This window comes from Dermacentor silvarum, chromosome 8 (assembly GCF_013339745.2).
Source record: "Dermacentor silvarum isolate Dsil-2018 chromosome 8, BIME_Dsil_1.4, whole genome shotgun sequence".
Lineage (NCBI taxonomy): Eukaryota > Metazoa > Arthropoda > Arachnida > Ixodida > Ixodidae > Dermacentor > Dermacentor silvarum.
In genome coordinates, this window is record NC_051161.1 from 102,769,124 (window position 1) to 102,796,135 (window position 27,012).

Below are 27,012 nucleotides of genomic sequence, written 5' to 3' on the forward strand. Positions count from 1 at the left end.
TTACATTATATTCTGTACCTTAGTATTCCCGAGGCACTCTTATAATGCAGCCTAAGCTTCTATAAGCGTTAAACTGTGGCGCTAAATTTTGGAACCAGCCTTGAGCAACTTCTATTTCATTTTTTTGGCCATTCGATCGTTTTAAGCTTGTGAGAGGCAAACGAACTAATTCAACCATGTCGTTTTGCTAGCATTCACTTTTCAATGTACTAATTTAGTGCACTTTCCGAACCACCTCACTAGACTCACGCATGATGACGGACGCCGCCCTAGAGGAGAAAATAAATCAGGGAATCACGAGCTGGTGTCGCTATTCCTGCCGCCATCTCTTCCTTAATACATCCTCACCATTTGCAAGCCTACCATCGCGTAAATGGTACAGGCAGATGGAGGTCGGCCATCTTGCGTAGAGCGACCGATCAGTGTGGAAAAGACTTCTTGAAATATTTCGCATGCCCCCTTATTGGGGCAGTAACAGTTGGTTTTGTTTATGCCTTGAATAGAAGGCTAGACATTTATCCCCCTTGACGCGATGAGTAATAACCAATATGACGTGTCTCATGGCTACTAACAAAGGGGAGATCCTGCGCCTACTACTCCACAGTTTTGTGTGGGTCGCTCGATCGGTCGAGTTCTGGCCAAGTAGGTAGTGGGAAATAAAAAAATGAAATCCGTCCACGGTGGGAATCGAACATCGGCCCACCACAGCTGCCCAATGCTCTGGCCATTAGGCCATGCACGCTTTTTTGTTCTTTCAGGGATATCTATTACAAATACGAAAGCGTATGTGTATAATTTATACACACAGCGAGCTCAACAGCCATAGCTGCATCCTCTACAAACACAAAACAAACCGTTCTCTGTTCAATTATAAGATTCAACAGGAGAGGCCACCTCCCTTAATATGTATTTTCTTGAGGACTTCTGGTCCAAGGAGGGCAATTTCTGGTCGAAGGAGGGCAGCACAAACCCATTTTATTGACTAGGGACCAGCGAGCGTGTAATGATAGGTGGTCAGGACATTCGACAAACAATCGGACACATTTTGGACCAATTTCCGTGAGCTGGTTTCTTTGGCAATGACAAAACAATTTGTCAAATCCAGTGACGCCTGCCTGCAATAACTTTCTAAACTACTCTTTGGAGTGGCACCACTTGGTCGCATGCCTATAACTTGTACTTCCCTTGAACGCGTGGCTGCTGAACTCTTCGGGCTCGTTTCACGGAACTACAAGAAGGGAAATCACTACTAACTGACAATGGCCGATTTTTCAACTCAATGCCCAGAGGCATTTGGTTTACCTGCCATCAACGCAGCACAAGTTGTGGAATCAGCTACAGATAATTTTTTTTTCACATTTTGGCCTCGCGAGAGAGATAGCCACCGACCAAGGAAAGAGCTTCACGTCACAACTCGTGGAAGAAGTCGGTGGTCTCTTGTCTGCCAAGTTCTTATGAACGACTCCTTACCATGAAATAGGAAATCGGCTCCTGGAGAGGTACGCCGGAACTTTGAAACTTGCGGTGAGGGGAATGTGCCCGAGGCAGCCACGTTCCTCGGACCGATACTTGGCACCCTTGTTCGCCTACCGCGAAGCCCCACAAGCGAGTTTGGGTTTCTCACCATTTGAATTGATCTCCGGAAGAAACGTCCGCGGTCCTGTTACAGTCGTTCGTGACGACATATGAGTGAGTGAGTGACATAACTTTATTTGAAATCCGGCCATTGGGAGGCCCGGGCCTGGGGCCGCCTAGATGGCCACTGGGAGCTGTTGCTCCCGCACGGCATCCATGGCTCGCTGGACGGCCCAAAGTTGGTCTAGGAGTTCTGAGCTGAGTAGCGTGGCCGACCACCGCGCCCGTAGATTTTCCGGGGAGACTGCCATTTTTTCTTGATATACTTTATCAGTACTTCATAAATTTAGGCAGCAGACTTCAAGATACATGTCAGTTGGCTTATGAAGAACTTTAGAAAGCCCAGCCAAAACAAACGCTTTATTGTGGTAGAAGTTCAGACCGCAAGTTAAACGTTCATGAGAAAGCAGTGATTCTTCCTCAGATTGACGTGAACAATCTAACCACGCAGTGGAAAGAACCACACAGTGATTTGCAATTACCGAGTGGTGTCGACTGCTTCATCCACTTCTGAAAGCATTCTTAGGTGTTCCTTGTGAACATGATGAAGAAATACATAAAGCGAGAGTCCGAAGTTTCACATGAAGGTGCTATGGCAACTATTGGCGAAAGAGAGTGTTCGAATCGTCGAGTGACTCAAGTGGAACGGACAGCCAGAAACCTGTGGCGTTTTTGGGCTCTAAAGGACACAAACTCACAACCTTTATCAGCAAGGTTTACCACAAGGTTTATCACATAAATTATCAGCCGATCGTTCTGCCGCAGGAAAAAAATCCTGAACTTGGGCGATGGATTAAACGACAACTTTTCAGACGCTCTTGGTAAATGACACAGGGTTGAGTGCTCCTTGACCTCGACGCCCACCCAGTCCATACATGTCTCACAATACCTGGTACCCTTGCGTTCAGAAATTTTCCCTATTTCAGAAACTTCATTTATACCGCTTTGTAAACAATGGGTTAATCAGTAGTATGGGTGTTTGAAACCTGCCAAACACATGAACAGCCATCTTCTCTGCTCGTCACTCTTGCATCAAAAGTAGTTTTTTCGGTGCAGTACATCAAAGAAATTAAAAAGTGTGAGCTTATTGACTCAGCCGTGTCAGCAAAAGGCATATATACATAAACTTTAAAATCGGTAACATTCAGCTGACAATGACACCAGCGATGCGGGTAGTTTCTTTCAGTTTGGTATGAGCACATGCCTTTTCAAGGATACATACACAATTTCTAATCAATGACTAAACATTAGACGCAGCACACAAGCCGCAACAAACTTCGCGTAGCAAATACCGGCAAGCAACACACTGCATTATTTCACACTCACTTTATTCAGCCACTTTCGTTACACTTGCAGCAAACTATAGTACCCCTCTTGCCTTCTTTCAATATCAAACTTCCAACGGAATGTTGAAGACAGCTGAGGGATTTTTTTCTCAAGCAGCATTCGTACAATTTACCGTATCATTCGTAAAATCGTTAAACAAGCTCAATTTCCTAAACTTTTTGAAGTACGAGTATTCAGCAGAGTTGGCTGGTTTAAAAAATGTCATTCATGGCGTTTGACGACTTCTGTGCGTTTCAAAGTTGTGTTGCTACAAGACACAGTGTATAAGATGTTCCACTTCCCTGTTGTTTGTTGTCAAGGTGTGTGTATTGTTTAGTTGTTTGTGGCTAACGCCTCCTAACTCTTATAAGCAGTTGCGCATCAGTCCAAAACGTTGTTAGTGCTTTCCGAGAGTTGATATAAATTCCTAATTTTGATTAAAGTAGTGTGCGCGCATTTGAAGAACGATATAGTAGTGGACGACGTGGGGCGCGTGATGTGGGTGCATGGGGCTCGGTGCGTTGGCTGTTCGATGCTGTGCTGTTTTATACGGTATTTATTGCTGCTGATGACCGGAAGACCATCCAGGTCAACGCTGTCTGAAGAATCATCTACAACCTCGGTGCCACCCACCCAGCCTTCCACTTTTCACGAATTTCGTCCTTAAGTACATGCTTTTCACGTCGACATGAAGTGGTTCTTTGCTAGCCGTAACATCTTCACAATGAACATCTCAAACATAAAAAATCACCACAAAGAGAAACCTCATAAGGCCCGTCTAACTCTTGGTTGCGTTGAACGGAAATTGGGCAAGGGCATTTTTAGCAAGCAGGGTTGGCATTTTTAGCAAGCAGGTGTTCCGGTCCTGCAAGAGTCTAATAATCAACATTATCATGCTCGTTTAAAAATTGTAAAACAAACATAGAAACAGCCTAACCCACTATCCCGGGTGACTTCCGTCACACGCTAATAAAAACTTGCACGGGTAGCCTTAAAACTTCGCCTTTCAACAATGGCGACAACAAACACAAATACCTCGTCTTTTCCGCTGTGAGAGATTCTTCCCTTCTTCGATTCTAGGTCGGGCAACACAGCTTTTCAATGTGACATTGCACAGGGAACTTCAGTATTCCACTCTACGTCAGCCTATAACGACGCGTTTCATGCCCGCTTCCGCCAACTAGCTTATACGCTCTACACTTCATTCCAATCTCAACTCCAATTTAGAGGAAATAGAATATTCATTATCAGTCGCTAACTACTTCACCGCCCCTGGGGTTCGATGGCTTCGCCATATCTTTCTTTTGATTTATTTCACTTTTCAGCGTTTACTTTATTCATTTCCTTATCGTTATCTCCACCCTCTGCCTCGACTACATTCCAACGTGCTGGCGGAAACGTTAAATTATTTTTATTCCAAAACCAGCGCACCCTCTGTTTCTTCCAACTTCTTTTTCACTTGTCATAAATTTTACATTTGACAAAATATCCCGAACGCTTGTTGAATTCGACTCTTTATAATGTTTATATAAAAATTGCCATATTTATAAAAACAAACTTGCATTTACTCACCAAAGAATGCCCAATACGATTCGGGCTAGTCTAGCTAGCTTTAGCGTTGCGGTTGTACTAATCGGACGGTATTCTAATTATACGGCAGTCCGACTAACGTGGATGTGACATTCCCGAGTGCGCCAAAATTGCTGGCATCCTGAAAAGCTTTACCAGACCTTGTACGGCCTTTAATGAGATCGCGCAGGCACGCTACGCTGCCTTTAATGCGCCACGCGATTAAAATTGCATCGCTTTCAAAGTTAAGTAATAATAATTTATTATTTAATCTGAGCAGAATTATGATAAGAGCCATGCGTTGCAACTATTATGTATCAAGACGTTTATTTCGAGCTGATTCTGAAAAATCTGAGAAATAACAGTCAAGAACGCAAGACACGAAAGATGCCCGCGAATGCATACAATGTGCCTCGAGTGGCTAGTCGCGTGGCTATTTTGCATGTATCCATGGGCTTCTTTTAGCGCTCGGAAAAACACTTTTATGTAGCGCGTATTAAGCAACACAAAGCTGCATCGGGAGATTGTCATGTTGCTCTACAATTTTCTCACCGACAATTTTCATTTTATTTTAATAATTGGAATGTTCATCAATATTTAATAGTAATCATTTATTCAAGCGGAGTGGAAAAAATAATCCCAGCATCTCCCAGCGAGGGCAAACCCACTTTACCTTGGTTCTGTCCAGCTACGTAGCATTTGCATATTTTTAAAGTTGGACCCAAGTTAAGTGAAACACCCTGTTTACAAATAGGGGATGGCGTTAAAAGATGACGCACTTACTGCTTTAATTTATGTCGGACTAGCTTTGTCGTTAGACGTTGCTCCATGCCTTCAAAGTTCGCGGTACTTGGAAACAACACACAGCTAAGCTTCAACTCGTGCAGATCTAGCTATGAGGAATGTTATGTTATTGAAGGTTTGAAGGTTTGTTCTTTGTTATTGTAAGTGCAAAAAAAAAACGGGCTTACATATTATATACAGCATGAGGAGGTGCCAGAGTACGAAACTGCCAGGGGGACCTCCTATCATAAGTGGGTACGTAAGACTATTAGTGCAGCAAGAAGAGGGCGAACAAAGAAACAAAACAAAAAAGGGGAAAAACGCGTCGAAAAATACAATTCGTAGGGAACAAGTTAAACTAAACAGAAAACAATTACATATGTATTAAAACAGCGCTATACAATAATATCACAATAAATAATTAAAAGCAGGAATATCTAGTAATGCGTAAGTAAAATTTTCGCTCTTCTACATATCAGTGAACAATCCAAATACAAATTGTTTTACAGAAACATGAAGCCCAACGATACAATAATAGCTTTGATATCGAGTAGTATCGATTCTCTTCCCGCAACAATATAGTCATTTTATGTTAGGGACACCAACAATGATATTTCACACTATTCTGAAATAGCTTATACAACACAGTAAATGCATAAGGGCCTACTTGGACCTTATTTTGAAAGTTTGGCTTGCATCCAAAGAATTTCTCTCGATAAATACAGCGAAATCGAAATGTCGAGGAAATTCAGGTGTTTCATGTTATAACGAATGGAGCAGCGTCTGAGAATGCAGTTCTTTATTTCGTTCGTTCAATATTTTTCTTAAATTTTTTTTCGTTTCTTGTTTTTCGTGTTGTCTATATGAGTAGGAAGCCACCCCCATTTAAAGGAACTGTTTTGCCGAAAGAACTGCTACTTCTATCATTTGTGGCCAAGACAGCCTAACGATTTTATCCTCCTCCCTGCCTCCGTCATAGCAGAGCTATTCAGCCACCTTTTGAAACTACCACAACTAACGTGCCATACCACATACGTACACTCACTCCTCTCTAATTTGTAGAAACATAACAATATTCTAAAAAAGAAGCTAGACAAGATCACACGAAGTGGTCTCCTGCCCAAAGGATTTGTTTTGTGCGCTTTCCTTGTCGCTTTCGTTTATCGTTTCTGAGCTATCGACAACAGGGAACTATTCCGGCCAGTACAAGTGGCGTCGAGATTTTGTGGAGGGAAGCAAGAAAGGAAACAAAATAAAGTATTGCAGGTTGAGGTATGTAGCTCGGATTAGTGGTTCTGCAGGGAGGTTTTCTCCGAATGTATTTTTTCAGGCGTAACCTTAATTAGAGTTGAGCCGTTGAGGGGCCTCGAACGGAACTGCGCAAAATAGCCATCTTTCTTGTTCAGGAAGTAGGGTCAGCGATCACTGAAAAAACCACGGAACGCAATTTTACTAAATCAGAGCTTGCAATCCGATGCTGGGGAGGCACTCAGCTATAAAAGTCCTTAGCGCATATATCAAACAAAAGTGAACGAAAGCGCCGGGGTTGGGCACGAACAGTGCGGACGCTAATTGCTATTTGCCAGTCGTTATTAGGCATACTTGGAATCCCTAGACTAGATCACTTGACTTTGGTGTCTTCAATGGGGAACGTTCTATGCTCTGGTATTAAGTGTCTTAATTAAGAAGAAAGGAAGCCCCGGTACTTCCATGGCTTAATTCACATGGGTAAATATCAGCATTGGAAATTGTACAGAAGTATAACCAAGTGCTTGAGCACTTGAAATTCATGCGATGTTTGGTACGCTTTCCAGTCTACATGTGCTTCAATAGCCAGCGAAGTATTGAGAGCAAACCAAACTTTTGAAAGAGGATGCCCCTGTGACTCGCAGGTAACTAAATAAAGATTCTGATCACCGAATCTCTTCCCGTAAGGCTGATAAGAACTATCGTGTATGATATGCGCTCTGTATAGTTAATCTCATTGCTTTCACAAAATATTAGAAACCAAACTTCTTAACAATAGGAGAGACAGCGTTCAGATATCAGATTTCATAGAAGATGCATTGGGATGAACGTGCCACATGCATCGTCGAAGCGTCTCAAGCATCACCATACATCATAAAAGTCTTATGACAAACATTACCAAAACAAAATTGTTGTAAGCTCTCCCTGCTTTGAACAACTTGGCTATGGCCACCGAAGCGACTTTTTTGGTGAACTACGTTGTTATGTCTGGATAGAACAAGAAGCTCGCACTAAAGCTAATCCAAATATTTCTCTGCTTTTTTTGTAGTTACAGGTACAACACTGTGTTTTTCATTAACATAGGCCACTCTCCAAATTTTTTTCTTTGGTTGTTCTTGAGAACAGATCGCCCCTACCAAGCAGAACTGCTGAAAAATGGCTATCTTCTGACTAGTTTATGATTATACATATTTAGGGGCCCAAATATACAAATTGAATATTTTCAAATTCTTGTCGACATTTGACAACCGATCATTATTTTACTTATTACAGTTGGTTAAAGCATTGTACTTGGTACCGAGCAACCAGTCGCATCAAGTGATTTTCAATAGCGGAGGTAATGGTTACCTTTTCTTCCATGCTCTACAACTTAGTCACTTGGAGACAAGGGCCGCGATTTTGTAGTGGTGCCTTCCGTTCGATTCCATGCCACTCTTAGCAGTCACCATTCGCGGTCGGTTTATCCCATTGATAACGCGGGCGGTCCGTCACTCTGGCCACTGACGAAGAGCGAAAAGGGCGAAACTAACATGATGGAAAGTAGCGCTAAATATTAAGAACGAAGTCGGGCGAAAGGACGAAGTGGTACACTCTACTGATGTTTCATTAGAAAGGCTTTTACATCTATATTCTCATGTTAAAGGGACGGCGAAGAACGACGAAGTGCCAGAACTGTTACTTACAAATAACTCTTTATATTCTTAATTTTTCCTCTTTATATGAAAATATTTGAGAATATATACATGTGTATTACGATACCTAGGGATGCAGAATGCGAGTTGATGTGTTCCTAGGTGCCCTGGTGACAATGTATATAAGGTGTCCCAGCTAACGTTAGCCACGGTGCTCAAATAAAAAAATATATTAAAAAATACGATTAAAAGATCTAAGCTGTTTAGTCGCTACAGGTCTGACGAACGAACATGATAAATCTTATAACCATATCTTGACCAATTTTGTTTACTATTTGTTCTTGTTTGAACAGCTTTGCTAATGATAGCTGCGACACATGGTATATATGTACCAGCTTTTGTAATAAAGTAGCGCTTTGTCCTATGGCCATTCTTTCTTTCCTCATTTTTTCCGCTACTTTCAATCATCTCTACACACAATCTAGCCCTGCAAAGGCATCTTGCGTGGAAAACGAATAGCTTCAGTAAGGATTGCAGCCCAGCAGAGCTGTTGCTAGGCCTCTTGATGTTTCAGTTTTAACACAAGTATGTGTATAGACAAAATCGCGCCCAAGATAAACCTCCTGTAGTGGCATTTTCTTGTACGCAGTGAAGCCGCTCACACTCCTAATGTCCGTTCGAATCACTACGCAGCCTTCAAAAGCAATGTATATATTTTTTTCATAAAGAATACCCAGTGCAGGTCACAAAAAAATGGAATGTCCTTGACAGCTTTTGTAGACTAAGAAGGTCAACAAGCCCAACTTTCTACGCAAAACTGCGGGTGGCATCATTGAAAATGTACGCGATCAGAAACTTCGAATGATTGTAAGAAAGAAAAGCGTGCCTTTTTTGGTAGAGCAAACTTTGCGGCAAAATGAATGGTGGCCTAATGCAGGCGCCCATTTTCTGCGCTTGGTCCCTAAGTGAAAAAGCTCCACTACCCTGGCGACAGCGTATAACGAGCGCTTGCGTCCGAACGGATGTGAAAAATGACGTATACGGAATAACAGCAGTCGAGATTTAGAGTGACGACATATTTTTCCGTGGAATTTCTTTCACCGCAATCAACAGATTGTTACTTGGTGTCGGCATTTCACGAGCGCTTTTAAAACATTGTGCAGCTTTGGGAAGCGTTATACCAACGTTGAAGGACATTCACCAGGTAACAGAATAGAGCGATCTGAGCGCTAACAATGAAAACGTACATGCGTACTAACCAGGCCTTGACTGACATTGTCATAAATTTGTACTTGACTTCTGAGCATGATACAGGCTCGTTGCATTTGTGGTATTGTCTGCATATAAAAAAACATGCGTTATGTAAGGATCTCATGAGAAAAAAGATGGTTCGAAGCGCGTGCTTCGCATGTTTTCATTTACGCGTAAACACAATTAAGACGAAATACAGAGGTTCGTTATAATGAATAACTTTAGAGGTTTGACTGAATTTATGTCCTGACCAGCTTCTCAGCCTCGGCGAAAAGAAACGAGGTTTGACCTATTAAAATATACTCGTATACACGTTATATATGCGCATTCGTGGTAAGTGCGGAAGGAGCATACGTAGTAAGAGTGTCGGTGGACTGTACAAGCCTTAGTAAAACTGCAGAAAAAATAAAATCAAAGCTAAACCGGCATTGTCAGCACTGAAAATAGTTCGGACAAGTTGAGAGAAGACATACCATCAGCATCCTGTAAGAACTATCTTGCGAATGAGTATCCTGGTTGTTGTGGGATTAAGAATTCCATGGCTGAAAAGGAGGAGGTCAGTTTACCACAATAATTAAGAGTATTTTCTCTGCAATAAAATGTTGGTAAATTCTGAAAATAAAATAATATTGTTCCTTAATAGCTGCGCCGGGGGAAGTACTTTCTTGGGACTTTCATGGCTTCGGCAAGAAAAAGTGTATCTCCTAATTCAAGTGGTAGAGTGTTGATGCCGCAATATATAGTAGGCGCCCATGCTTTGTGTGGGCTTAATGCGTGAATATCCTAATATCTGGATTTTGAAGATGGAAGAGCTTTGTTAAGTGCGCAGTGTAAGTATTGCCTTGAGATTATATGCTAAGCGTGAAGTGGAAAATCAATGAAGGAGTAAGTAATAATGTGAACTCAAAATGTGCTGGGGACACAGTCACCTTGCCTTGAAAAGGCCACGTATACCTAAAGGTAATTTTTGGTAATGAATTTCACTTGCACGTGATATTTTATTTTCAGGATCCGATGCGAAACCAACTGGCATTATTTGACGATGGTATGACCTGATTTCTGATGCAAAGTTGTGATGTGATGATTGCTTTTCTTTGCGAAGAGCGAAATAGGCTGAAACTTGTCTTAGGGGGATCACACTAATTAGATTGTCCACACACCAAGTACAGGCTTTCGCAATGTTAAACGCAGACATTGCAACAAAAAATCTCAAGCCAGATAAAATATTCTTATGTTAGAGATATTACGCGATGCTCGTGCTTCATTGGCATAGGTAAGCAAACAAAGTGGGCTAAATATGAAACCTGGTGCAACACACTAATCAGGAGACCAAGATGTCGCCAAATCTAACGACCTGAGTGCAGTCAGAGAAATAACTTCGTAAGGGGTCTAGGTGGGCATGCATATGCGCAGGGATTCTAGTTTCAAATATAGGGTTGCGTCCTTGCTGGTATTGCCTACAATTATTGAGAGCAATAAAAACAGCCGCAACTCATAACCAGTTTTAATGAATTAAAAAGATCGACAGCCAATTCTTTAGGTGTGTTACTAAAGATTTCTCAGCAATGTTACTAAGTAAATGCTTGATAATACGAAGACAATACTTAGACAAGATATTTTGCTCGCTTTTCTACAGAGTGCGTTACTGCACCTTGTTTCAGCTGGTTTAAAAAAAAAAACACTAGTATGAAACGCTGTGTTACTTATAGCGGCAACAGACAGACAGACAGACAGACAGACGAAGAACTTTATTAAATAGGTCCTGAGAAGCCCTGCGCTAGGGCAGAGCTGCGGGCCGCTCCCACGGGGGGACGGGTAGGCCGAGCCTAACCACCGCATCGTGGGCTCTCTGGACAGCCCAAGTTTGTCGGAACAGTTCTGAACTCTGGATGGCAGAGCTCCATTCTTCTTCCGTGATGTGATTGGGCCCCTGTAACGAGGGGCATCGCCAGAGCATGTGTTCTAGATAGCTAACCGCGGCAAGAAGTAAACTTAAATCGCATGCCACAAAATTAATTTTGGAAGCCTAAATTTGGCCGAGCCCAAACAAAATCCTTTGAAATCTCATACCTTAACTCAATTGTCGCTTCATACTTACTGACGTTGAACCTCATGAAATGATCTACAGCTGTTTGCGCATCAATTACCTTGCGCAGACAGAGCGGTAAAATAGGGCTCCAGGTTACTTCAGCGCAAAGCAAACATAGCTACAGTGGGGAATCCTGGCTCAACACGCGCGAACGCCTCCGGCACGCGCTTCAAACGAGGAAATGGATATCACACCTGTATTATCGGCGCTCACGCCGGAGAGGAACGGAACAACAATGTTGTGGATAAAGTACTGAGCGATGGAGGAGATGAGATAGCTCAGAGGCCAAAAAACACGCCATCACTTTCCGTTCAATGTCTTCTTACTGCTGTAGCAATAGAATATCACTTTAAATTTCACGCTCTCCGTCGTTCAAGCTTCCTTTGCGGACGCTCCCGGAATTTGTTCACCACGGCAGCAGTGATGGCAATAGAGGTGACTACTGCTAATGTTGACGCCACCGACACCTTGCCGAACAGGTCATACACAGAAAATAAACGAAACTGATTTTATTTTGCATGTCCGATGGTGCTATACAACCCTGGTCAGCACGACCAAGAGCGATATGCTCTGACAATGACACGCACATTAGTCACGTGCCAACGCCGACTAGCTCTTTCGGTAGATAGGCAAGTGCATGACGTCGCGTCGCACGTGCGAGAGCTCATGCACGCGCGCCAGGTTTCGCTAGGTCACGTGCTCAGGAACAAAACGCGCTCATAATAGTCAGCCTTGTCAACGTATTTCGCGTCCTGCTTCTCTCTCCCCATATCTCTTTTCACCATTATTTGCTCAGTAAACCGCAAACATCGCCTTCGGCCTTATGACGTCACTGCTTTGACGTGTCGCAGTGCGGATTCGCGTGTACTGCAGTTACTATTTCGGCATAGCTTGTGAACGATGCAGTGCATAAATACTGCACAAAATTAAGATTGTGACGTGGGCACTGCAAAAACATGAGCATTGCCTAAGATTACACGTTCTATAGGGCGGCAGTAAAAACACTTCTACTCATCGCATTTAGTTTTACAGCATCTTTGCTTCTTCTTACGACGACGACGAAGTGCCTCTTTGATAGAACGCTTCTGTCTCTGTTCGTTGCATTTTCATCAAATTTTCCACGTTTTTCGGGGACGCTGCTTCCTGCCTCGTGGCGACGGCGGCGGAGCCTTCCCCAGGCCCGCCCAGCCTGAGGTCTGCTATGGCAAGCTCCCCGGGGAATCAGCGCGCCTGGTCCAGCACCAGCGAGGTCATCAGCGAGGCTCGCTGCCTTGTGGCTATGGACGCGGAGTCAACTGCGGTGACACCCGGCCAGAGGTCAACCATGACGAGCTCGTCGAGGAAACGGAGTTCCTGGTCCAGCACCAGCGAGGACACCGAACTGTACTCGGTCACCGGCGACGACTCGTCAGATGACAGCTTTGAGTCTGTGAAGAGGAGGAAAGCCAAAACAAGGATTCTCAAGGTGTCTTCACCAGCGAGGACGTTAACCACGAAGACAAAAAGTGAACGCTGGCCGCACTCCGTCCTCTTCGTGCCCGAGGACTCCTCCATCAGCCTCCGAACACTTAACAGGCAAGCTCTCTCCGTGTTCCTCGAGGGGGTCGCGCCGAATGAAATAAGGGAAGTCCGAATAAACACGCGAAAGAATATCCTCGCTGTGGACGCGACAAATGGCAGCGCGTTGGACAAGCTTCAGAAAATAACAGATTTGGGTGGCATCAAAGTCCGAGCGATGGTATCATTGGACGGAGCTGGCATGGTGGGCGTCATTTACGACATTGATTTGGCCATAGCGAACTCAGACCTGCCAATTCTCATCAAACCGGCGACCGAGGGAGTTATCATCACGCATGTGCTTCGCCTTGGTAACACCCGCTGCGTTAAGCTGATATTCAAGGGCGATTCCATCCCTTCGCATGTCAAGGTTGGCCACTTCCGACATGCTGTTCGGCCATTCGTGCCCAAGCCACTTCAGTGTCATAACTGCATGAAGATTGGCCATGTCAAGGGCGTCTGTACAAAGAGTACGGTGTGTCCTCGCTGCGCTGAGTCGCACACTGTGGACGCTTGCCGCGCAACAAATTAAAGTGCGGTAACTGTGATGGCTCCCACGATGCCTCATCCAAAGACTGCCCGCAAATCCGGAGAGAAATTGCCGTGCTTAAGCAAATGGTCAGAGACAGCTCATCCCACAGAGAAGCTGCTGAGACTGTACGACGCCGGCGTAATCGTCGACGCAAGCGCACAAGACGGGGTGCGGATCATACGCAGAACGTACCCAACCCACTACCTTCGAGTGCAAGTAAACATACAAGCACGAAGAGGATTGAGACTGAGAAATCTAACGCCGCGGAAGACTGGCCTGCGCTTCCGCGCACACAACCTGCCAAGGAGCCTCCCCGCCTGATGTCTTCTTCCATGCATACTTCGGTTGATGAAGTACCAAGGGTTGACCGACAGATCATACCGATGCTGCGGTCCCTAATGAATGTCATTAAAGAGCTACTGACAAGTATCGCAACTCCAGCTGCTCGAAGTGGCCTGCAAGTGCTGGACGCGCTGAGCCCAGTCTTAGCAGCCCTCGAGTAGAACCATGGCTGACAATCACCAATCGTTCCGCAAAGAGGTCAGAGAAGCGTCGATAATCCAGTGGAACGCCAGAGGACTTAGATGTCGGATGCCTGACTTTCGTCAGTTTGTATACTCTAACCGCTTCCCAATCATCGTAATCTGTGAACCAAAATTAACAAACCCAATCCGGCTATCCGGCTACGAATCCATCATGTCCTCAGCCTGCAGCGAAAGCAGCAAGGTCGTTGTATTTATTCGTCGGGAGCTTACCTACGTCGTTCAGCATGTGCCGCCTCATGATGAGAATCAGTATGTTTGCCTGACTGTTAAGAAGAAAAAGGTAGCCTTTACACTGGTGGGTACCTACTTATCCCCATCAACACGGTTTGACAGCAAGAGACTAGAAGATATCTTGACAGCAACCCCTGGTCCATGGATCATTACAGGGGATTTTAACGCTCACCACCCTATTTGGGATAGCTCCAAAATTAACGCAACCGGCCGACGACTGGCTTCATTTGCATCTGACCATGAACTGTCCTTGCTTAATGATGGGAGCCCTACCTTTCTACGAGGCTCATCATACAGCAGCTGTTTAGACTTGGCATTTGTGTCACGTCGCTTTGCTACTCATGTGAAGTGGTTTTTAGACATTGAGACGCATGGAAGTGATCATATCCCTAGTTACCTTAAGATCAAAGGTTTGGCCAGCTGTCATTCGCCAAACACAATCCAGCGTATTGACTGGTCTACATTCGAAACCAGCGTGGAAGAAGCTTGTTGCAAAGGTCTCCCTTCTGGCCTTCAGCAAGCGATCAAAGAAGCAACGCAGAATGCGATGTGCACACTGACATGCACTTCCATGTTCTCAAAATTCGACGTGGAATTGGAGCGACTCCGTGCGATTCGTCGGCGTGCTGAACGAAGATACCGACGCACAAAGTCAATCCATGATCTAAGAATAGCCAGACGTACGCAAAAGAAGATCCAGCGTCGAATGCACAAATTGGAGTGTCAACGGTGGGCAAAATTTTGTGAATCCCTAGACCCCCGAAAATCTCTTTCTCATATATGGAGAACCGTGCGAGGCCTACGTACATTTCCCGAACAACGCGTGCCATTCAAAGCCCTGGCGCTTTTCCAACGTCGAGAGAACATTGAGGTTGCAGAAGATTTTTGCAGGAAGATTGCAGGCCAATCAACGTACACAGGCGCCCTTGGTACTAATAGCACCATGCCCCATCCACGGGATTCACGCATGGACCTGCCTTTCACCACCGAGGAGCTTGATGCGGCTCTTGCTTTGTGTAGTCGGTCGTCGACTCCTGGACCAGATGGCATATCGTACCGCATCTTGTGCCACCTGGGTGAGAGAGCACGAAATGCGTTGCTGGATATATTCAATGAATCCTGGCGGGATGGAAACGTCCCTCAGGAATGGAAGACAAGCCGTCTGGTGCCACTCCTCAAACATGGCAAGTCACCACTAGAGCTCACGTCATACCGCCCAATCGCACTGGCAAGTTGCGTAGGGAAGGTGATGGAACGCATGATCCTTGCCAGATTGGAGTGGTACCTGGAACGCCACAAAGTTTATCCAAACGCTATGACCGGTTTTCGACGTCTCCGTTGCTCTATTGATAATGTCATCGATCTGGTCACTTATGTCCAGCATCAAAAGAGATTGAAACGGTTATCTGTCGCCATGTTTCTCGACGTAAAAGGAGCTTATGACAATGTTGCTCATGACGCCATACTTAACGCTCTTGAATCGGTCGGCCTTGGTGGCCGAGTGTACCGGTGGACCCGCAACTACTTACACATGAGGTCCTTTTTTGTGCAGACCGATGACGGTCCGACCTCACAACACTACACATACCGTGGTGTTCCCCAAGGTGGCGTCTTGAGCCCCACACTATTCAACCTTGTTCTTGTCGGTCTCGTGGAACGCATACCAAGTGCTGTCCAGATATCAATGTACGCCGATGACATCTGCGTGTGGACGTCAGGTGTAACACGTCCTCAGGTGCGCGCGAGGCTTCAAAAAGCCGCGACTTCAATATCGGCGTATCTTAGCGAACAAGGCCTCCAGATTTCACCTGAGAAATGTGCGCTGGTCGCGTTTACGCGGAAGCCAATGACGTCCTACGCCATATCCATCAATGGGCAAAACGTATGTTACGCCAGGACGCATACATTCTTAGGGGTGATCATTGATCGAGACCTCAGCTGGAGTCCTCATGTGGCCTACCTGAAGAAACGCCTAACGGCCATTTCACACATTTTTAAATTTCTTGGAGGAAAAACATGGGGAACGTCAGTACACGCGATGTTACAACTCTACAGGGCGCTGTTTCTCGGATATCTGAGGTACAGCTTACCTGTACTGAGCAATACCTGCAGAAGCAACATCCGCACAATCGAAAGTGCTCAGGCGCAGGCACTAAGGGTTTGTCTTGGATTGCCACGATGCACATCGACAGCGGAAACAATTGCAATAGCACACGATTACCCAGCGCGAACTCATATGACATTGGAAGTGCTGAGAGCACACATCAGGCACATTGCCCGCGCCCCTTTCCATCACCTCGCCACGCTGCCGAAAGACCGACCCAATGCCTCCTTTTGCCAGGTGATATTGACGTACCGTGACTGCCTCCCTCAAGATTATACGCCTGCCGAGAGGCTGCTATCACCTCCTTGGTGTTTGGCTCGCCCACAAGTTCGACTCTCGGTACCAGGGATTCAAACGAAAGCAGGACTCTCGTCACCAGCTCTCAAGCAGCTATCTCTACTCATGCTGCACGAGACATTCAAGGACCACCTTCACATTTACACTGATGGCTCGACAACTCTTGACGGATCTACAGGAGCTGTGATCTTCCCCGAAAAAGCCGTGACCTATGAGTTTAAAACTTCTCACCGGACAACGTCGACTGCTGCGGAGCTTGCTGCACTTCGCAGCGCCCTTCATATGCTTCATGAAGATTTACCACGAAAATGGAGTATATTTACTGATTCGAAGGCAGCCCTGCAGTGTCTGCTATCCGCTCTGCGTCGTGGACCACAATACCAACTTGTGCTTGAAATAAGGCTGATATATCACCAACTAGTAGAAAAAGGACATGACATTACTTTTCAGTGGCTCCCAGGCCACTGCGGCATCATGGGCAACGAACAGGCCGATGAAGCTGCTAGGAGGGCTCACGAAAATGCTGTGAAGGAACCCATTCCACTTTCAAGAACCGATGCAGCAGCAACGCTTCGTATACTCGCGCGTGATGCCACTCGATCCATGTGGAACACGCCAGGTTTCCGGTATACTCGACTGCACCGCTTGGATCCATACATCCGACTACATATTCCATCTGGACTTTCCCGAATCGAGACAACTGCTCTCTGCCGACTGTGGCTTGGAGTATCTTTTACGAATGCGTTTGCTTGCCGCATCGGAATGGCTGACAGTGCTACCTGTAATAGTTGCGACAGCGAGGAAACAATCGAACATATCTTGTGTCATTGTCCCCGCTACAGCTCCCAGAGACAGACGCTCGTGACGACGCTGGCGCGCCTCGACGACCTGGCCGCTTTCTGAGCAGACGATCTTAGAGTGCCGACTGACACGGTCTTCACACCAGAAGGCGATGAGCGCACTGCTGAGGTTCCTCCGGACAAGCGACATGCTTGAGCGACTGTGACACTCCTGAGTTCCTTTGTGTGTGTGCATGTGTTTGTGTTATTTTCTTATCACCCTCTGTTTCTATGTATGTGCATTTTTCCTTATCTTTCTGTCTCTCCTTATCCTTTCCCCAGTGCAGGGTAGCAAACTGGATACCCACCTTCCGGTTAACCTCCCTGCCTTTCCCATCTCATTTATCTCTCTCTCTCTCTTGCTCCAGCGATTTCAGTGCCCATTTCAAGATAATCTAACACCTTAATTTGTCACCGCACTTATGAACTTTTTTTTTTCAACAGGATCAAATTACCAAACGGGTACGTATTCTGCAATGGCGGCTGTGAAGCTCTCGTTGACACCGGCACATCCGTTATCTCCGGCCCAGCTGCGGAGATCAAAATCCTAAACTTTGCCATTGGAGCCGATCAGGTGGCGCCTGGACAGGTGACAAGTTTTTTTTTTTAATTTTTCGAAAACTCACGTCAACTTAAGTCACTTTAGTTTCGGGACTTCTTCATAACGGTTCTCTTTTGCACGTAAACCAGTAAACACTCCCTGGTTCCTCTATGTGAAGCCTTTCATAGGAATATATAGAGTCGGCATGAAACGTTTATGAACCGCGGCATATGAAAGAATTGTCGCAGTTTCACCCGAAAGGCGAAGCATCAATTGCGATAGCAAATTAGTAGAGAGCTGTACGGAGTGAGGATAGTAGTTTTATCAGCTGTATAAACTTGGACATGCAGCAGCACCAGCAACGCGCAGACCTGTTGTCGACGCCGTCGGCGTTTTGCCCGAGTTCGCACCGAACGCGCGCGGCTTTGGTGACTGTTACCGGTGCCTCTGGGGTCGGCTCGGAGGTTTTCGACGAGATCAGAATGCATGGGACACTCGTCGAGCAGCGTCGGAAATCTTACCCACCTTCTCGCCTAGCAACGTTTTTATATAAATACGCATTTGGTGCCGCAGCTAAACGTCGCCTCCCCTCCCTCCCTCCCGTCCCCCCACGGCCTTTCGCGCGACGGGAGAAGTCGCGTTTGCTCTCTATATATGGTGATTGTAAAGGAGCAAACAGACGCTTAATTCTGCAGCCCTTCGAGGAGCACGGCGCAGAACACGCGTTTGCTCTCCGACGTGCGTTCGCTCCCCGTGAAAGCGCGCGTCCCTCGCTCCCTTTCTCTCACACATACAGCGTCCCGAGCGCGGTGACGATTTCATCGCCGTTGACGTCATACGGAACTTCACGGCGACGGCGACGCCGAAAGCAGAAATCCGCTTTGGAGTGTCCATATAATTGCTATCGCAATAAAAGACCTATTCTAGACATGGAAGATTCAGGACACTTTTTCTTTGAAATCTACTTTGTGGCATTTTTTTCTTCTGCTGACTAACATCAGTACAATAGAAACAAGGCAACAATAAAGCTACATCAGTACAATAGAAACAAGGCAACAATAAAGCTAGAAGAGAATATGACCTGCCATAATCGACCGTAGAATCTATCACGCTGCAGGGGACAACACTCTTAGGTGGAATTAGAAGATCGATTTAAAATTACACGCATGTAGGATCAATAGAGAAATTGCTCAGGTTCGCTTCTTGTTGCATAGCATTGTCGTTGTCTCATTTTCTACGTACAAGTTAAAGTGATGAGCGCTCATTAAAATATATTCAAGGCGCGAATCCCCACACTCGTACTTACCCAATATAAAGAAAACCTAGCTTGAAAAGCTTTCCAAAGACGTCTGCAAGCAGGATCGTTAGTGTACATCAGAACAGCCATCACAGACACGTGAATTTAATTCTGGGGCTTAGCGTCTCCAAACTGGACAACGAAGAAGTACCTGTGGTGGAGAGCTCCGGAATAATTTTTGACCACATGGCTGGGGTTCTTTCCTGTGAACCCAAAGTACGGCAAACGACCATTTTTGCGTCCCGCCTACATTGGAATGTGGCCTCCTGAAATCAAATTCGGTAGTCCCATATTCTAGAACGTTCTTCCCCTCAACAATATACCTCGACTAAAGAAATGTGATGACAGCGCGGCCGCTTGGCATAAACGGTGACTGCGCTACATCGGCAATCCAGAGGAATTCTTGAGAAGCGTAGCGTCTTCTTCCGCCCATGGGCGGTGCTGCAGTTGACTCGACGGAATGGAGGAAGAGTTTCAAGCCGAGAATAGTTTGAGAATACGAGGGTTAGTGTTCGCAGAAACGCAGGCGGAAGCAGTAGAACTGTTGGCGAGAGTTCGAAAGGATATGCGTCACAGAAGCGCACAAAGCGGTGTGCATGGGGAAAAAAGACATTAAGAAATGAACAAGCGGGCGGGCGGCAAGACGCACGCATGACTTCAGTCGCCGGCGCCTTTTAAGTGCGAAGCATTTTAGGGGACCGGGCTGTCGGCATCTGTCGCGTGATCACGCTGAAGAACAAGTGCGCAAAACAGAGTCAAAACGTGGAGAATTGATCAAAACTAGTTCAAAATAAACTAACGTTGTTGGAAATAATTTAAAAAACATGATTATTCAAGCATTAAGCGCATTAATTAACAGAAATTGGACAAAATCGCTTCTATCATCAGCAAAGGCTATGGCTCCATGTGCGTGACGATTTACCACCAGTTGTGCCTTAGCACAGGTATAAAAACGGATGATGGATTGCTAAACACAAGATAAGCAAGATAAACACAAGGGAAACACCGGCGAATCCCTGTTCCGCAATTCCCCAGCTTTCACGTTGAGTGGAACCGCATTTTTGTTCTAGAAGAAAGTTGTCAGCCAGATTCAACTAGTTGTGATTTTCGCTCTTGCATTTCCAATACGCCACAATCGAAGGGTATTGATTCCTCTCGACAATAATTCCCAATTTTTATTCAAGCACGTCACATAAGCAAACGGAGGCATTCCAAAAAAGCGCGATAAGAGGCCCGGACAGGAGACTGCACTGCTGCTTCATGTGCTGAACGCCTGCGTTATTGCCTGCTTTGGGCGTGGCTTTTTCCGCGCTTTATTACGTATAATGAACCAACTCATCCCCAAACGTCTTATTAGGCCCGCGTATATATTATTTTGAACCAGCAGCTTTCATACATGTCCTTAAATTTCTAGCATGCCGTACACTTTTTAATTCTTTTTAATATTTTATAGCTACTCAGCAACATCTATTAACTCATGCTTTGATTGTGATTTCACCCCCGTGTGCAGACTTGTAACTAACATTGCAGTAGCCAAATATTTTTGTTGCAGTTTTTTTACGTATTCTTCCATTCTATTCATCCAATGGTGGTCTACCAACTTCGGCTAACAAGCCCGTTATAAGTGATGATAACGTGAGTGTGACTAGAAAGTATAACTCTCTCTCCTCATCTCGTTTCCTCTGCTCCCCCACCCCCCTTCGTTTATTTCAGTATTCTGTGAGCTGCGACACTCTGGAAACCTTGCCGAAGGTTACTTTCAGCATAGGCAAGCGTGATTTCGTGCTGGATGCTAAAGACTACATAATGATGGTACGTACAATTTTGCACACCGGTTCCTTCCCGCTAACTTGGAGAAGCATTTATTAAAAGCTAGCTGAAAACACAAAAATAAATGAACCTGAATAAGTCATGTGTCCCTGTAAGAATAACAGATATGCCACTTTTGTCATGAAAGGAGCATTGTCAAACCATCCAGAGGGATACATCATGCAATGCTAGAAACCCACTACCCATTTTTTGAACACTGCGGTTGATACGTCACAGCTGCCAGCAATTGTTTTTTGGATGCTGATGCTATTATTTTGATGCTCATAATTTCAAAGGAATGAAATTCATCTCATTGGAAAAAAAGGAATTGAAACGTGGGTAGGGCCACAAAACGCATGTGGATGAAATAGAACTCAAGATCACGTACGGAACAATGAAACTCCAGTAGTCGAGAAAATGCTGTGCAGGGCAATCGAAGTAAGCGGATTTGCTACCGTACTTTCGAGCTATTTTTGCCTCAGCAAAAGAAGCTCACATCACCCTTATATAGTTTGACTTTGACGTGGAACTAGATTATGGCGGCAACTGTGCTGTCAGGTAATGCACGATTGCAGATCAAAAATCGGGAAGTAGTCGGTGGGGTATGCTACAAAGGTGTATATTGATTGAGACAGCGCGCATCGCGCTGCGATGGCGCTCCGCAGAATTTTTCGCACAGAATAAAATAATCACACTTTCGCCAAAAGGGCGAAGCAATGAATACGATAGCAACATGTTAGAATATTACACGAACCGTAAGAATCGCAGCTCGTGTTCCAGTATGAATTGAAGTTAACTTAAGGTGACTAAGTAAAAACGAGCTGTTGTGCTAGGGGTCCTCTGTCTGAATCCTGTCATGGAATAATTTCATTCATGTTTATAATTAAAGCCAACGTCTTTCTTACCAACTTCACTACCACTTTTCCGTATCCGGTAGGTTTCGAACCTCTTTCCTGGGCCGATCCCGGAGGTAGTGCATAGCCACGCCAATACGTATTTCACATGACCGGAGTGCGCATGCGCCGTATATTAGCAGCGAATGCGTCTGTCGTTCTTTTGTCAGGGGGTCGCTGAAAAGGTTACACTCGGGTAACCAGCCGTATAGTATACTCAAAGTGACGTGGACAACGCGCCAGTTGCGCTAGCGTGTCGGGGCAAATCATGGCTGCTAAGAACGGCATTTAGGGCGCGGTCAGGCTAGGACAACATGGTAAAGAATAGGTTATTTCAAATCGCCAAACTTAACGTTTGGTAAAAAAAACTGTTTTATTCGTCCTGATTACTGAGCCTTAACTTGAGGTTCATCGGGGGTAGATAGATGCACGCATTTGACGGCTGCGCGAAGCTCATGCTCCCTTGAACGGGATAGACATCGGCTCTAACTTTAATCTGGTAGTTATCGAGCCCTAAAATTCACGCCCCCACTTGTGCTTTCACAACCTCTTTCAATTAATTTTGATCACAACTATTAAACAGAAGTACAGGTTTCGCGACAACTACGTCACCAGAGTGATGCTTTCGCTCAGGGTGCGATCGCAAGGACACTGGTCGAATGACGGTCGATAGTCCGGTTTTGTCGGAGTCTTTGACATCATTTGCCAACCACAATACGATGAATTGTGTGGTCGTATACCGCACCGGCATAGTTTTCCTCGTCGGTGCGTTTCCTAGGAAACGTCCTTGAATATTAAACCAAGATGTCTAAAAGGGCTGATAGGCACACAAACACATTCCAGCTCCCTTCATGCAACACTGCAGGTCTGCCCGCCGGTGATGGCTTTCAAGATCTCAACGGCGCATCTTGCGCCTTTGCGATCTCGGAGACCACGTGTTAGTCATTTTGTTTGTTATGCTGTCCGCAATGGAGCGCCACAAACAATGCAAAACGTAGGTTGTACACGGCGTGCCACAAATGCGCCACGTGTACCGATATGCGCCCTGCCCACAAAAATGGCCTGCTGAATCAAAAGGCTAAAGTTGCAGTGAGGTTGCCATTTCTCGGTAAGATTCATGATACCCGTGTAAGATAACAAGGCCTTCACTACATCGTCTAAGCTGAACGTCATTGATAACATATGTGTCCCTTTTCCCAATGCACCTAGCTCTGAACACGTTAGCTATCACAATTACGGACAATCGCACCACTTTTTTACTCTGCGCTTTTTCTTCGGTGGCTCGTACCTTCAGCTGTCGTAGGCAACTGTCATATAAGCGTCAACTGTCATATAAACAAAAGGACAACGGACAAAAAAGAGCTATACTTTGCGAATCTGCTCCGCAAACTAATTCATAGTGTTTGAGCGTCCCAGTTCATGACTCCGCAGGTCAAATATTCTGCACATGTGTTTCTTGCTGGGGCCCCTAACTCTGGCGTATGATATGCATGTCAAATTTCTGTTTACGCACTTTTGATTATGTCGAGGCGCACGTCACTGAACGCAGCAGAATAGCGGAACGCGCCTACGTCAAAATCAAATTTAGAAAAGATTCATGCTGGCTTTTTGGAGCAGGATCAAGTAGCAAGTTTGTTTCAATAATTAAAAATAGCAGTTTTTTTCATTCTGCATAATGGCATTATGCATGCGGAAACGGCGAGAACATAGAGGAATACTTGGTTAAAATAGGAAACTGCAGAAAAATATTACGCGCTGGGTTTCAGCATCCCGTATGTTAGAATTAAGTTTGATTTGGATATTTACGTCTCTGGCCAAATTTCTTCGCCAGAAGAAGGCGAAAAACAAAAGGTAGCTCCAAATACGTCTTATCTTGAAGGTCTGAACAATATTATGTTGAGGTCATGTGCAATGTCATCAATGCATGTTCTATCGAAGTCGGTGCTTGTAGACCTTCAACGCCACGGCGAACTACCATTGCCATATTTTTTACTTTCCTGTTACTCGAAATATCGTTAGGCTGAAAGTAACCGGAGTTCTCAAAAATATACCAGTGGAAGACGCCAAAAAAAGGTCCTTGTATTTAAAGCCATCTCGCTTTCTTTAGCTGCTGTATATGTATTTTAGAAAATCTCGCAGTTTCACCGCTGTTCTTGCCATTGCTATGGCAGAGCGTTGGCGCAAGAGTCCAGACGCTGGATGCGAGAACAAATTATTATTATCCATGCGGATGCTTGTACTCACTGGTCACAAAATAGGTAACCACTAACCATACATGTGCCCAAGCCCCGCTTTCGACAAACGGCTGGAAGCTTTCGCTAGAAGCTGAAGCTTGCCGAGCAGACAGTCAAGGCCTGTTGTTTAGATAGAACCTGCGACCGTGACTGTTGCAGGATGCATTACAACACTGTATAAAAAATCAGTTGCGATTTAGCCGCAAGTGCGAGAGAAATGCGTTACCATTACCTCGCATCTCATTGAGGTCTTGGATCCAGGATTTAAACCGCGTTCACCACATTGGAAAATGTTGTTCCAGAGCACACTCGACAGACCTGAGTCTTCGAGGAGCGAAGTGCAACAGACGCTGTTCCGGTGCACACCACCGTCAGTTGCACGATCTATATGAATCTACCTCTACCAGGTGATCGGCTTCCCACACTTCACATGCATACGTTTTTGCCACTTTGACGTACATAATGCTAAAACATTAAAACGACGGTACAACCAAGATCCTCGAATGAAATTGCCAGCGTCGCTTGAGAGCGATAGCAGCTTTTAGCGGTGCGGTCCAACTGGTTGGCAACGATACCCCGGGCGACATTTTGGCGAGACGCAGTACCCGAGGTAACCGCTGCCTCAGCGGCAGTAATGGCGCCCTGACAGCTACCAGGCCTCTCGCAAAGCTAGTGTGATGAGCAGAGCCGCCAGTGTGACGTTGGAAGTGACGCCCATCGACGGTGCACGATATGCATTTGATCAAAAAAATCTCCGTCGTTCGTAGTTGCAAGTTTACTGCACGCTCACAACGCTGCATGTACCACTGCGGGCGGTGCGCACACGTAGCTGCAACGCATGAATGCTAGTCTTTTCGCGCACAACGCTCCTGCCAGCAGCGGAAGGCTAGACGCTGCTCTAGTTTTTACAGCGAAACGCCACTTCGAATCTCTGCAAACCTTGTAACGGCTAGCACGAGCGGGTCGCGCATGCACCACGACGGCATGGCGGTGTGATCGCGCCTCGGATGTCCGCATAATGACTATCGCCATAAAACGTGATTATCTGCTCTTTCTGCTCATCACTTGACGAATTCCTTACCGGTGTTGTTGTGCTTCCCAAACACAGGTTGAAGTCATAGTTACCGACTCCCAACAGGCGTGCCGCAACTTCGCTAGCAGTAGAATTCATGCCACTACGCTCAAGATAATAAATCAAAAGCCATCTGGGCGCCAGCTCATCACGGCATTCCTGGCAACGAGGTCGCCAACCACGTGGCTCGAGATTTGACCCACCGAGCCGACGCCGAGGAATCTGAACCGGAGCGTATGCACCCTCTAGTCTCATACCAAGACATCACACAACACTACAAGCTAACCCGCAGAACATATGCCCCCCACACAAGTCACTACCTAGAGAGCAGGAGCGATTCCTCCGAGCTCTACAGGTTAACACATTCCCCCACCCAACCAGAAACCACCTCATAGCCCCTACACAATTCTCTCCGCAATGCCGCTTCTGCGCAGAGCCCGGGTCCCTCAGGCACATAGTAGGGGGCTGCAGAGAGGCACCACTCAATCCTCCGAACCCTTACCACACCAACGAGCTTTGGGAGAGAGCCTTGGCCAGCTCCGACCTCGAAGATCAGCAACGGCTGATTGCGAGAGCCCAGGACGCGGCCCGAGCTCAAGGCATTCTGGAATGAGGACGCCTCTCCAAAGCTGCATTTAGACATTAAAGATGTTTATTCTCTCTCTCTCTCTCTCTCGTTTGCTGGCGCAGGTCCCGCAGCGGAACGGCCGCATCGTGTGCCTGAGCGGCTTCATAGAATCCGATGAGGGAGCACCGTGGGTTCTGGGCGACACGTTCATCGGCCGCTTCTACACGATATTCGACAGAGGGAACGACCGCATTGGCTTCGCCGAAGCTCGGTAAACCGACATGCCTGCCGCCACCAGGAGAAATTTCAGCTGCGCTTGCCACAATGAGCACTGCAAGCTGATTAGTTGTCGAAGCTATGCGCAGGATCGTCGAGTATGCATAGATGGGATGTTAAAATTCCCCATGCTTTCCCTTTGAGTTACATAAGTACTGCAGGTTGGGCTGTTTCGTTTCCGTTCATAGTGAATACATGGAATACAGAGTCTGTTTAAACGTCAACGCCTGGTATAAGCAAACCATAATTATAACTCATTTGTACCCGTAGCCTACTGGACAAATGTTGTAAACATTTTTGTGTGGCCTCTTTTGTTGAATAAATTCATCGGCGTGTTATTTGTTGAGTGATTTATTCATTGATTAATGGAAGTGACAAGCCGGCAAATCTAAACAAATATTTAGCAATTACACTTCTGGAAATGGTTGGACGAAAAACGCGGGCGAAGGAACACGTACCGCGCCGGTGTTTTTCCTGGTATTCCTTTCTTCTTCGGAATTCTTGCGCACAGCCTTATCCAAGGTTACGGCTTGAACCGACCAACCCAAGGCATAGCGAAATTCCACAAGCCGGTTTTTAAGCGGAAGGAAAGCTAATTGACTAGCCTCCAGGCGTGGGTCTAGGTACTTGTTGGCCTCGTGTTTCGAGCAGAACTTTTTTGCTCAAGTCTGACAAAAACTATAAC

General features: G+C 45.8%; 1 protein-coding gene across 1 annotated transcript; it reads left to right on the forward strand.

The window, feature by feature from the left end:
• The first annotated feature begins 12,811 nt into the window (after window positions 1-12,811).
• On the forward strand, window positions 12,812-26,628 carry LOC125947696 (lysosomal aspartic protease-like). The gene is made up of 4 exons (XM_049672934.1): window positions 12,812-13,107; window positions 18,082-18,226; window positions 21,189-21,287; window positions 26,174-26,628. The coding sequence occupies exons 1-4, from the start codon at window positions 12,812-12,814 to the stop codon at window positions 26,324-26,326; spliced, it is 693 nt and encodes a 230-aa protein (XP_049528891.1). The 3' UTR covers window positions 26,327-26,628.
• Window positions 26,629-27,012: the final 384 nt, after the last annotated feature.

Coding starts and splice junctions, on each gene's coding strand:
- LOC125947696 (XM_049672934.1), top strand. CDS start 12,812: ATGGACGCGGAGTCAACTGCGGTGACACCCGGCCAGAGGTCAACCATG. Junction 13,108..18,081: donor AGCCTCCGAACACTTAACAG/GCAAGCTCTCTC, acceptor TTTTTTCAACAG/GATCAAATTACCAAACGGGT. Junction 18,227..21,188: donor ATCAGGTGGCGCCTGGACAG/GTGACAAGTTTT, acceptor CGTTTATTTCAG/TATTCTGTGAGCTGCGACAC.